Source organism: Oncorhynchus mykiss, chromosome 10 (assembly GCF_057628025.1).
Source record: "Oncorhynchus mykiss isolate SJ-2025 chromosome 10, ASM5762802v1, whole genome shotgun sequence".
NCBI classification, from domain to species: domain Eukaryota; kingdom Metazoa; phylum Chordata; class Actinopteri; order Salmoniformes; family Salmonidae; genus Oncorhynchus; species Oncorhynchus mykiss.
In genome coordinates this window covers 81,570,912-81,583,411 of record NC_143031.1, presented here as the reverse complement: position 1 = coordinate 81,583,411, position 12,500 = coordinate 81,570,912, and the positions used below count along the sequence as shown (strand labels likewise).

Genomic DNA, 12,500 nt, shown 5'->3' with positions numbered 1-12,500 from the left:
CTAGATGTAACTAATACCAGGGTCCTGTCTATATCTCCTCTCTCTCTCTACTAGATGTAACTAATACCAGGGTCCTGTCTATATCTCCTCTCTCTACTAGATGTAACTAATACCAGGGTCCTGTCTATATCTCCTCCCTCTCTCTACTAGATGTAACTAATACCAGGGTCCTGTCTATATCTCCTCCCTCTCTCTACTAGATGTAACTAATACCAGGGTCCTGTCTATATCTCCTCTCTCTCTCTACTAGATGTAACTAATACCAGGGTCCTGTCTATATCTCCTCTCTCTACTAGATGTAACTAATACCAGGGTCCTGTCTATATCTCCTCTCTCTACTAGATGTAACTAATACCAGGGTCCTGTCTATATCTCCTCCCTCTCTCTACTAGATGTAACTAATACCAGGGTCCTGTCTATATCTCCTCTCTCTCTCTACTAGATGTAACTAATACCAGGGTCCTGTCTATATCTCCTCCCTCTCTCTACAAGATGTAACTAATACCAGGGTCCTGTCTATATCTCCTCTCTCTACTAGATGTAACTAATACCAGGGTCCTGTCTATATCTCCTCTCTCTCTCTACAAGATGTAACTAATACCAGGGTCCTGTCTATATCTCCTCTCTCTCTCTACTAGATGTAACTAATACCAGGGTCCTGTCTATATCTCCTCTCTCTACTAGATGTAACTAATACCAGGGTCCTGTCTATATCTCCTCTCTCTCTCTACAAGATGTAACTAATACCAGGGTCCTGTCTATATCTCCTCTCTCTACTAGATGTAACTAATACCAGGGTCCTGTCTATATCTCCTCCCTCTCTCTACTAGATGTAACTAATACCAGGGTCCTGTCTATATCTCCTCCCTCTCTCTACTAGATGTAACTAATACCAGGGTCCTGTCTATATCTCCTCCCTCTCTCTACTAGATGTAACTAATACCAGGGTCCTGTCTATATCTCCTCTCTCTCTCTACTAGATGTAACTAATACCAGGGTCCTGTCTATATCTCCTCTCTCTCTCTACAAGATGTAACTAATACCAGGGTCCTGTCTATATCTCCTCCCTCTCTCTACTAGATGTAACTAATACCAGGGTCCTGTCTATATCTCCTCTCTCTCTCTACTAGATGTAACTAATACCAGGGTCCTGTCTATATCTCCTCCCTCTACTAGATGTAACTAATACCAGGGTCCTGTCTATATCTCCTCTCTCTCTCTACTAGATGTAACTAATACCAGGGTCCTGTCTATATCTCCTCCCTCTCTCTACAAGATGTAACTAATACCAGGGTCCTGTCTATATCTCCTCCCTCTCTCTACTAGATGTAACTAATACCAGGGTCCTGTCTATATCTCCTCCCTCTCTCTACTAGATGTAACTAATACCAGGGTCCTGTCTATATCTCCTCTCTCTCTCTACTAGATGTAACTAATACCAGGGTCCTGTCTATATCTCCTCTCTCTACTAGATGTAACTAATACCAGGGTCCTGTCTATATCTCCTCTCTCTCTCTACTAGATGTAACTAATACCAGGGTCCTGTCTATATCTCCTCCCTCTACTAGATGTAACTAATACCAGGGTCCTGTCTATATCTCCTCCCTCTCTCTACTAGATGTAACTAATACCAGGGTCCTGTCTATATCTCCTCTCTCTCTCTACTAGATGTAACTAATACCAGGGTCCTGTCTATATCTCCTCTCTCTCTCTACAATATGTAACTAATACCAGGGTCCTGTCTATATCTCCTCCCTCTCTCTACTAGATGTAACTAATACCAGGGTCCTGTCTATATCTCCTCTCTCTCTCTACTAGATGTAACTAATACCAGGGTCCTGTCTATATCTCCTCTCTCTCTCTACTAGATGTAACTAATACCAGGGTCCTGTCTATATCTCCTCTCTCTACTAGATGTAACTAATACCAGGGTCCTGTCTATATCTCCTCTCTCTACTAGATGTAACTAATACCAGGGTCCTGTCTATATCTCCTCCCTCTACTAGATGTAACTAATACCAGGGTCCTGTCTATATCTCCTCTCTCTCTCTACTAGATGTAACTAATACCAGGGTCCTGTCTATATCTCCTCCCTCTCTCTACTAGATGTAACTAATACCAGGGTCCTGTCTATATCTCCTCTCTCTACTAGATGTAACTAATACCAGGGTCCTGTCTATATCTCCTCCCTCTCTCTACTAGATGTAACTAATACCAGGGTCCTGTCTATATCTCCTCTCTCTACTAGATGTAACTAATACCAGGGTCCTGTCTATATCTCCTCTCTCTACTAGATGTAACTAATACCAGGGTCCTGTCTATATCTCCTCCCTCTCTCTACTAGATGTAACTAATACCAGGGTCCTGTCTATATCTCCTCTCTCTCTCTACTAGATGTAACTAATACCAGGGTCCTGTCTATATCTCCTCTCTCTCTCTACTAGATGTAACTAATACCAGGGTCCTGTCTATATCTCCTCTCTCTACTAGATGTAACTAATACCAGGGTCCTGTCTATATCTCCTCTCTCTCTCTACTAGATGTAACTAATACCAGGGTCCTGTCTATATCTCCTCTCTCTACTAGATGTAACTAATACCAGGGTCCTGTCTATATCTCCTCTCTCTCTCTACTAGATGTAACTAATACCAGGGTCCTGTCTATATCTCCTCTCTCTACTAGATGTAACTAATACCAGGGTCCTGTCTATATCTCCTCTCTCTACTAGATGTAACTAATACCAGGGTCCTGTCTATATCTCCTCCCTCTCTCTACTAGATGTAACTAATACCAGGGTCCTGTCTATATCTCCTCTCTCTCTCTACTAGATGTAACTAATACCAGGGTCCTGTCTATATCTCCTCTCTCTACTAGATGTAACTAATACCAGGGTCCTGTCTATATCTCCTCTCTCTACTAGATGTAACTAATACCAGGGTCCTGTCTATATCTCCTCCCTCTCTCTACTAGATGTAACTAATACCAGGGTCCTGTCTATATCTCCTCTCTCTCTCTACTAGATGTAACTAATACCAGGGTCCTGTCTATGTCTCCTCTCTCTACTAGATGTAACTAATACCAGGGTCCTGTCTATATCTCCTCCCTCTCTCTACTAGATGTAACTAATACCAGGGTCCTGTCTATATCTCCTCTCTCTACTAGATGTAACTAATACCAGGGTCCTGTCTATATCTCCTCTCTCTCTCTACTAGATGTAACTAATACCAGGGTCCTGTCTATATCTCCTCTCTCTACTAGATGTAACTAATACCAGGGTCCTGTCTATATCTCCTCTCTCTACTAGATGTAACTAATACCAGGGTCCTGTCTATATCTCCTCTCTCTACTAGATGTAACTAATACCAGGGTCCTGTCTATATCTCCTCTCTCTCTCTACTAGATGTAACTAATACCAGGGTCCTGTCTATATCTCCTCCCTCTCTCTACAAGATGTAACTAATACCAGGGTCCTGTCTATATCTCCTCTCTCTCTCTACTAGATGTAACTAATACCAGGGTCCTGTCTATATCTCCTCTCTCTACTAGATGTAACTAATACCAGGGTCCTGTCTATATCTCCTCCCTCTCTCTACTAGATGTAACTAATACCAGGGTCCTGTCTATATCTCCTCTCTCTACTAGATGTAACTAATACCAGGGTCCTGTCTATATCTCCTCCCTCTCTCTACAAGATGTAACTAATACCAGGGTCCTGTCTATATCTCCTCTCTCTCTCTACTAGATGTAACTAATACCAGGGTCCTGTCTATATCTCCTCTCTCTACTAGATGTAACTAATACCAGGGTCCTGTCTATATCTCCTCTCTCTCTCTACTAGATGTAACTAATACCAGGGTCCTGTCTATATCTCCTCTCTCTCTCTACTAGATGTAACTAATACCAGGGTCCTGTCTATATCTCCTCCCTCTCTCTACTAGATGTAACTAATACCAGGGTCCTGTCTATATCTCCTCTCTCTCTACAAGATGTAACTAATACCAGGGTCCTGTCTATATCTCCTCTCTCTACTAGATGTAACTAATACCAGGGTCCTGTCTATATCTCCTCTCTCTACAAGATGTAACTAATACCAGGGTCCTGTCTATATCTCCTCTCTCTACTAGATGTAACTAATACCAGGGTCCTGTCTATATCTCCTCTCTCTCTCTACTAGATGTAACTAATACCAGGGTCCTGTCTATATCTCCTCTCTCTACTAGATGTAACTAATACCAGGGTCCTGTCTATATCTCCTCTCTCTCTCTACTAGATGTAACTAATACCAGGGTCCTGTCTATATCTCCTCCCTCTCTCTACTAGATGTAACTAATACCAGGGTCCTGTCTATATCTCCTCTCTCTCTCTACTAGATGTAACTAATACCAGGGTCCTGTCTATATCTCCTCCCTCTACTAGATGTAACTAATACCAGGGTCCTGTCTATATCTCCTCTCTCTCTCTACTAGATGTAACTAATACCAGGGTCCTGTCTATATCTCCTCCCTCTCTCTACTAGATGTAACTAATACCAGGGTCCTGTCTATATCTCCTCTCTCTCTCTACTAGATGTAACTAATACCAGGGTCCTGTCTATATCTCCTCCCTCTCTCTACAAGATGTAACTAATACCAGCGGTCCAATGTTTATATGTTCTGAGAGACAGAGAGAGACTTGGTGTGTTTATATTTACCTGTCTATATCTCTTCTCTACACAGCGGTGAGTCGAGCCCCTGTCCCCATGGCGGTGGTCCGTAGGGAACTGTCCTGTGAGTCCTACCCCATCGAGCTACGCTGCCCCGGCACAGACGTCATCATGATTGACAGCGCCAACTACGGACGCACCGACGACAAGATCTGTGACTCGGACCCAGCACAGATGGAGAATACTAGATGTTACCTGCCCGACGCATACAAGATCATGTCCCTCAGGTGAGCTGATCTAGAATTATAGTTCTGTGTCTGTCTGTCTGTCTGTCTCTCTGTCTGTCTGTCTGTTCATCTATCCATCCGTTGAAGATCATGTCATCTAGAATTATAGTTCTACGTCTGACGATGTACTGTATAGATGAGATGGTCAATCTGTTCTCAGACTGAATTGTTCAAGGTTAGATATGCAGATCTGGAATGGTGTTTCTAGGTGGTGCTGTGGGCAGACTAAAGCACAGCTAACAGCTTCCTCCTTCTTTATCTAGTGCTCTCCTCTTTTCCTGGTCCTCTCTCTCCACTCCTCTTTTCCTGGTCCTCTCTCTTCTCCTCTCCTCTCCCTGGTCCTCTCTCTCCCCTCCTCTCCCTGGCCTCTCTCTCCTCTCCCTGGTGCTTTCTCTCCCCTCTCCCTGGTCCTCTCTCTCTCCTCTCCTTGGTCCTCTTTCTCCTCTCCCTGGCCTCTCTCTCCTCTCCCTGGCTTCTCTCTCCTCTCCTTGGTCCTCTCTCTCCACTCCTCTCCCTGGCCTCTCTCTCACCTCTCCCTGGTCCCCACTCTCTCCTCTCCCTGGTCCTCTCTCTCCTCTCCTATTTTCCTGGTCATCTCTCTTCTCCTCTCCTCTCCCTGGCCTCTCTCTCCTCTCCCTGGTCCTCTCTCTCCTCTCCTCTCCCTAGTCCTCTCTCTCCTCTCCTCTCCCTGGCCTCTCTCTCTATCCTCTCCCTGGTCCTCTCTCTCCTCTCCCTGGTCCTATCTCTGCTCCCCCTGGTCCTCTCTCTCTCTCTCCTCTCCCTATTCCTCTCTCTCCTCTCCCTGGTCCTCTCTCTCCATTCCCTGGTCCTCTCTCTCATTTCCCTGGTCCTCTCTCTCTCCCCTCTCCCTGGTCCTCTCTCTCCATTTCCCTGGTCCTCTCTCTCATTTCCCCTGTCCTCTCTCTCAGTTCCCTGGTACTCTCTCTCCTCTCCCTGGTCCTCTCTCTCCTCTCCCTGGTCCTCTCCTCTCCTCTCCTCTCCCTGACCTCTCTCTCTCTCCTCTCCCTGGTCCTCTCTTTGCTCTCCATGGTCCTCTCTCTCCTCTCACTATTCCTCTCTCTCCTCTCACTATTCCTCTCTCTCCTCTCCCTGGTCCTCTCTCCTCTCACTGGTCCTCTCTTTGCTCTCCCTGGTCCTCTCTCTCCTCTCACTATTCCTCTCTCTCCTCTCCCTGGTCCTCTTTCTCCTCTCCTTCTCCCCCCCCGTATCCCTATCATCACCCCCCTCTCTATCCTCCCCCTCCATTTCTCTCTCTCTATCATAGGCACCTTTCCATCATGCTGTGCAGCTCTGCCTGCGGTTGCTTTGGCCTGGCCGGCCACCTGCTCAGACAGATGCAGTGTGTGGTTCTAGCTATCCATAATTCATGCACGCACGCATGCACACACACACACACACACACACACACACACCCGGAGGCTAGAGCAGACTGTTAGCTCCAGTTATATGAGCCAGAGGGAATCACCCAAATGTTCCGCTATTTCCTACATAGTGAACTACTAGTGACCAGAGCCCTATGGGCCCAGCTGCTATCTGTGTGCTCCCATATTCCCTCCCCCATAGGGATACACAGGGTTGAAAGGGAAACGAAGATGCTGCCATGAAAGTTCCACTTAATATGTGTGGTGATAATAGAGGGACTTCACTTAAGGAATGTTGTGCTGTTGAGGAGATGATTCTTATGCTAAATTCAAAATGGCTGCCTGGGAATTCTGATATCTTTGAATGGTCTCTTCTGGTTCTTCATCCCTCTCTATTTACATCCTTTTCTATTTGAAATTCTATATTTAGACTGGGCTGTCGTTTTGAGTGTCACAAAGGAACACTGGGCAGTTCTAATGGAATTGATAGAACACTGGGTAGTTCTAATGGAATTGATAGAACACTGGGCTGTTCTAATGGAATTGATAGAACACTGGGCAGTTGTAATGGAATTGATAGAACACTGGGCTGTTGTAATGGAATTGATAGAACACTGGGCTGTTCTAATGGAATTGATAGAACACTGGGTAGTTCTAATGGAATTGATAGAACACTGGGCTGTTCTAATGGAATTGATAGAACACTGGGCAGTTGTAATGGAATTGATAGAACACTGGGCTGTTCTAATGGGATTGATAGAACACTGGGCAGTTGTAATGGAATTGATAGAACACTGGGCTGTTCTAATGGGATTGATAGAACACTGGGCTGTTCTAATGGGATTGATAGAACACTGGGCAGTTGTAATGGAATTGATAGAACACTGGGCAGTTGTAATGGAATTGATAGAACACTGGGCTGTTCTAATGGGATTGATAGAACACTGGGCTGTTCTAATGGGATTGATAGAACACTGGGCAGTTGTAATGGAATTGATAGAACACTGGGCTGTTCTAATGGGATTGATAGAACACTGGGCTGTTCTAATGGGATTGATAGAACACTGGGCAGTTGTAATGGAATTGATAGAACACTGGGCAGTTGTAATGGAATTGATAGAACACTGGGCAGTTGTAATGAAATTGATAGAACACTGGGCAGTTGTAATGGAATTGATAGATAACTGGGCAGTTGTAATGGAATTGATAGAACACTGGGCTGTTGTAATGGAATTGATAGAACACTGGACAGTTGTAATGGAATTGATAGAACACTGGGTAGTTGTAATAGAATTGATAGAACACTGGGCTGTTGTAATGGAATTGATAGAACACTGGGCTGTTGTAATGGAATTGATAGAACACTGGGCAGCTGTAATAGAATTGATAGAACACTGGGCAGTTGTAATGGAATTGATAGAACACTGGGCAGTTGTAATGGAATTGATAGAACACTGGGCAGTTGTAATGGAATTGATAGAACACTGGGCTGTTGTAATGGAATTGATAGAACACTGGGCAGTTGTAATGGAATTGATAGAACACTGGGCAGTTGTAATAGAATTGATAGAACACTGGGCAGTTGTAATATAATTGATAGAACACTGGGCAGTTGTAATATAATTGATAGAACACTGGGCAGTTGTAATGGAATTGATAGAACACTGGGCAGTTGTAATGGAATTGATAGAACACTGGGCAGTTGTAATGGAATTGATAGATCACTGGGCTGTTGTAATGGAATTGATAGAACACTGGACAATTGTAATGGAATTGATAGAACACTGGGTAGTTGTAATATAATTGATAGAACACTGGGCTGTTGTAATGGAATTGATAGAACACTGGGCTGTTGTAATGGAATTGATAGAACACTGGGCAGCTGTAATGGAATTGATAGAACACTGGGCAGCTGTAATAGAATTGATAGAACACTGGGCAGCTGTAATAGAATTGATAGAACACTGGGCAGTTGTAATGGAATTGATAGAACACTGGGCAGTTGTAATAGAATTGATAGAACACTGGGCAGTTGTAATGGAATTGATAGAACACTGGGCTGTTGTAATGTAATTGATAGAACACTGGACAGTTGTAATGGAATTGATAGAACACTGGGCAGTTGTAATGGAATTGATAGAACACTGGGCAGTTGTAATGAAATTGATAGAACACTGGACAGTTGTAATGAAATTGATAGAACACTGGGCTGTTGTAATGGAATTGATAGAACACTGGACAGTTGTAATGGAATTGATAGAACACTGGGCTGTTGTAATGGAATTGATAGAACACTGGGCAGTTGTAATGGAATTGATAGAACACTGGGCAGTTGTAATATAATTGATAGAACACTGGGCAGTTGTAATGGAATTGATAGAACACTGGGCAGTTGTAATGGAATTGATAGAACACTGGGCTGTTGTAATGGAATTGATAGAACACTGGGTAGTTGTAATGGAATTGATAGAACACTGGGCAGTTGTAATGGAATTGATAGAACACTGGGCTGTTGTAATGGAATTGATAGAACACTGGGCAGTTGTAATGGAATTGATAGAACACTGGGCAGTTGTAATGGAATTGATAGAACACTGGACAGTTGTAATGAAATTGATAGAACACTGGGCTGTTGTAATGGAATTGATAGAACACTGGGCTGTTGTAATGGAATTGATAGAACACTGGGCTGTTGTAATGGAATTGATAGAACACTGGGCTGTTGTAATGGAATTGATAGAACACTGGACAGTTGTAATGGAATTGATAGAACACTGGGCAGTTGTAATGGAATTGATAGAACACTGGACAGTTGTAATGGAATTGATAGAACACTGGGTAGTTGTAATGGAATTGATAGAACACTGGGCAGTTGTAATGGAATTGATAGAACACTGGGCAGTTGTAATGGAATTGATAGAACACTGGGCAGTTGTAATGGAATTGATAGAACACTGGGCAGTTGTAATGGAATTGATAGAACACTGGACAGTTGTAATGGAATTGATAGAACACTGGGCAGTTGTAATGGAATTGATAGAACACTGGGCAGTTGTAATAGAATTGATAGAACACTGGGCTGTTGTAATGGAATTGATAGAACACTGGGCTGTTGTAATGGAATTGATAGAACACTGGGCTGTTCCATTGTAGACAGAGAACAGTGAGAGGACTGTGAGGCTTGGTGCTGGTGTGGTGTGTGGGGTCTGTATAGCTCTGGATAGGAGGTGATGAAGTGATCTGGGGAGGAGGTTTACTCTAAACAACACCTCAACAACTTGGTTTTAGTTAAGGAGAGAACAATTGAACTATCTTACCACACACACACACACACACACACACACACACACACACACACACACACACACACACACACACACACACACACACACACACACACTGTAGACACCCGTATTCCTGCCAATTTTTAAATATTACTTTTGGATCTTAAACCCCCCACTTCTCTCCCACACATTCCTCTCTGTATCTCTCTCTCTCTGATATAAGTCCCGCTGCACATTGGAAAAACACTAGAACAAAAAGACGAGAGAGAGTTCTCCCTCCCTTTCTCCCCCTGTCCTCCTTCCTCATTTATTCCTCTTGTCTCCCTCCATCCCACTCATCTCCCTCCATCTCTCTCCTCTTTCCCTCCATCTCTCTCCTCTCTCCCTCCATCTCTCTCTCTCTCCCATCATCTATCTCCTCTCTCCACCCGCTCCCTCCATCTCTCTCCTCTTTCCCTCCATCTCTCTCCTCTCTCCCTCCATCTCTCTCTCTCTCCCACCATCTATCTCCTCTCTCCACCCGCTTCCTCCATCTCTCTCCTCCTTTCCCTCACCCCCCCTCTCCTCTTCCTCCATTTCCCTCCATCTCCCTGTGTGGTTCAGATGAGAGTTGCGTGGGGCTGTGGGCCAAGGCCCGTGGCGAAGCAGGGGCCTCAATTTGGCCTTGGCCCCAGTTAGGGCCACCTGTGCCAGGATGGATGGCTGGAGGCTGCCCCTGGTCTGGCCCTAGCCCAATAATCATTGGCACCTCTGGCCCCTGGAGGCTCTGGCACTCACTGAAGAGTGTGTGTGTGTGTCCAACTCCAACATACACACTCACACACTCACAAACGTATACACACACTCACACACACTACTGACTCGTAACCTCTCCAGCATGGTCAACCTCCTCCTCCTCGTCTCTGTCGAACTCTGTCTCAGCCTTCACAGCACCAGACGGTGTGTAGTGTGTTTAGTGTGTGTTGTGGGTTTAGTGTGTGTGTAGTGTGTCTTGTGTGTGTGTGTGTAGTGTGTTTTTAGTGTGTTTAGTGTGTGTGTAGTGTGTGTTGTGTGTTGTGGGTTTAGTGTGTGTTGTGTGTGTAGTGTGTGTAGTGGGTTTAGTGTGTGTTGTGTGTGTGTTGTGTGTGTAGTATGTTTAGTATGTGTGTAGTGTGTTTTGTGTGTGTATTGTGTGTAGTGTGTGTGTAGTGCACGTGTAGTGTGTGTGTGTGTGTGTGTGTGTGTGTGTGTAGTGTGTTTAGTGTGTGTGTGTAGTGAGTGTAGTGTGTGTACTGAGTGTAGTGTGTGTGTGTAGTGAGTGTAGTGTGTGTGTGTGTGTGTGTGTAGTGTGTGTGTCATGTACACTATGTATACAGCAGTATGTGGACACCCCTTCAAATTCATCTATTTCAGCCACACACATTGCTGACAGGTGTATAAAATCGAGCGCACAGCCATGCAATCTCCATAGACAAACATTTGCAGTAGACTGGCCTTACTGAAGATCTCAGTAACTTTCAACATGGCACCGTCGTAGGATGCCATCTTTCCAACAAGTCAGTTTTGTAAAATGTCTGCCCTGCTAGAGCTGCCCCCTGGTCAACTGTAAGTGCTGTTATTGTGAGGTGGAAACGTCTAGGAGCAACAACGGCTCAGTCGTGAAGTGGTAGAAACACGGATGCAACACTCACTACCGAGTTCCAAACTGCCTCTGGAAGCAACGTCAGCACAATAACTGTTCTTCGGGAGCTTCACGAAGTGGGTTTCCATGGCCGAGCAGCTGCACACAAGCCTAAGATCACCATGCACAATGCCAAGCGTTGTCTGGAGTGAAGAATCACATTTCAGACGAATCTAGGTTTGGCGGGTGCCAGGAGAACGCTACCTGCCACAATGCATAGTGCCAACTGTAAAGTTTGGCGGAGGAGAAATAATGGTCTGGGGCTGTTTGTCATGGTTTGGGCCCCTTAGTTCCAGTGAAGGGAAATCTTAACTCTACAGCATAACAATGATATTCTAGATGATTCTGGGCTTCCAACTTTGTGGCAACAGTTTGGGGAAGGCCCTTTCCTGTTTCAGCATGACAATGCCCCTGTACACAAAGTGAGTTCAATACAGAAATAGTTTGTCGTGATCGGTGTGGAAGAACTTGAATGGCTTGCACGGAGCCCTGACCTCAACCCCATCGAATGCCTTTAGGGATGAATTGGAATGCCGACTGCGAGCCAGGCCTAATCGCCCAACATCAGAGCCCGACCTCACTAATGCTGTTGTGGCTGAATGGAAGCAAGTCCCCGCAGAAATGTTCCAACATCTAGTGGAAAACCTTCCCAGAAGAGTGGAGGCTGTTATAACAGCAATGTTCCAACATCTAGTGGAAAGCCTTCCCAGAAGAGTGGAGGCTGTTATAGCAGCAAAGGGGGACCAACTCCATATTAATACCCATGATTTTGGAATGAGATGTTCGATGAGCAGGTGTCCACATACTGTTGGTCATGTAGTGTACGTGGGAGACTGTAGAGGTTCTCTTCATTGCTGTTTACTTGTAACAGAGCAGTACGTTCTGAGTACTGACCCAGAGCAGTACGTTCTGAGTACTGACCCACTGTTGTAACAGAGCAGTACGTTCTGAGTACTGACCCAGAGCAGTACGTTCTGAGTACTGACCCACTGTTGTAACAGAGCAGTACGTTCTGAGTACTGACCCACTGTTGTAACAGAACAGTACGTTCTGAGTACTGACACAGAGCAGTACGTTCTGAGTACTGACCCAGAGCAGTACATTCTGAGTACTGATCCACTGTTGTAACAGAGCAGTACGTTCTGAGTACTGACCCACTGTTGTAACAGAGCAGTACGTTCTGAGTACTGACCCAGAGCAGTACGTTCTGAGTACTGACCCAGAGCAGCACGTTCTGAGTACTGA

The 12,500-nt window shown here is 44.9% G+C and overlaps 1 protein-coding gene across 1 annotated transcript in view; it reads left to right on the top strand.

Annotated features, from left to right (window-relative positions):
- Nucleotides 1–12,500, top strand: part of LOC110514272 (adhesion G protein-coupled receptor L3-like) — a 310,536-nt gene that overhangs the window by 81,146 nt on the left and 216,890 nt on the right. Inside the window, exon 3 of the mRNA XM_090188086.1 lies at nt 4,716–4,929. Coding sequence (XP_090044212.1) covers nt 4,716–4,929 — 214 coding nt within the window. The remainder of the gene's footprint in view (nt 1–4,715; nt 4,930–12,500) is intronic.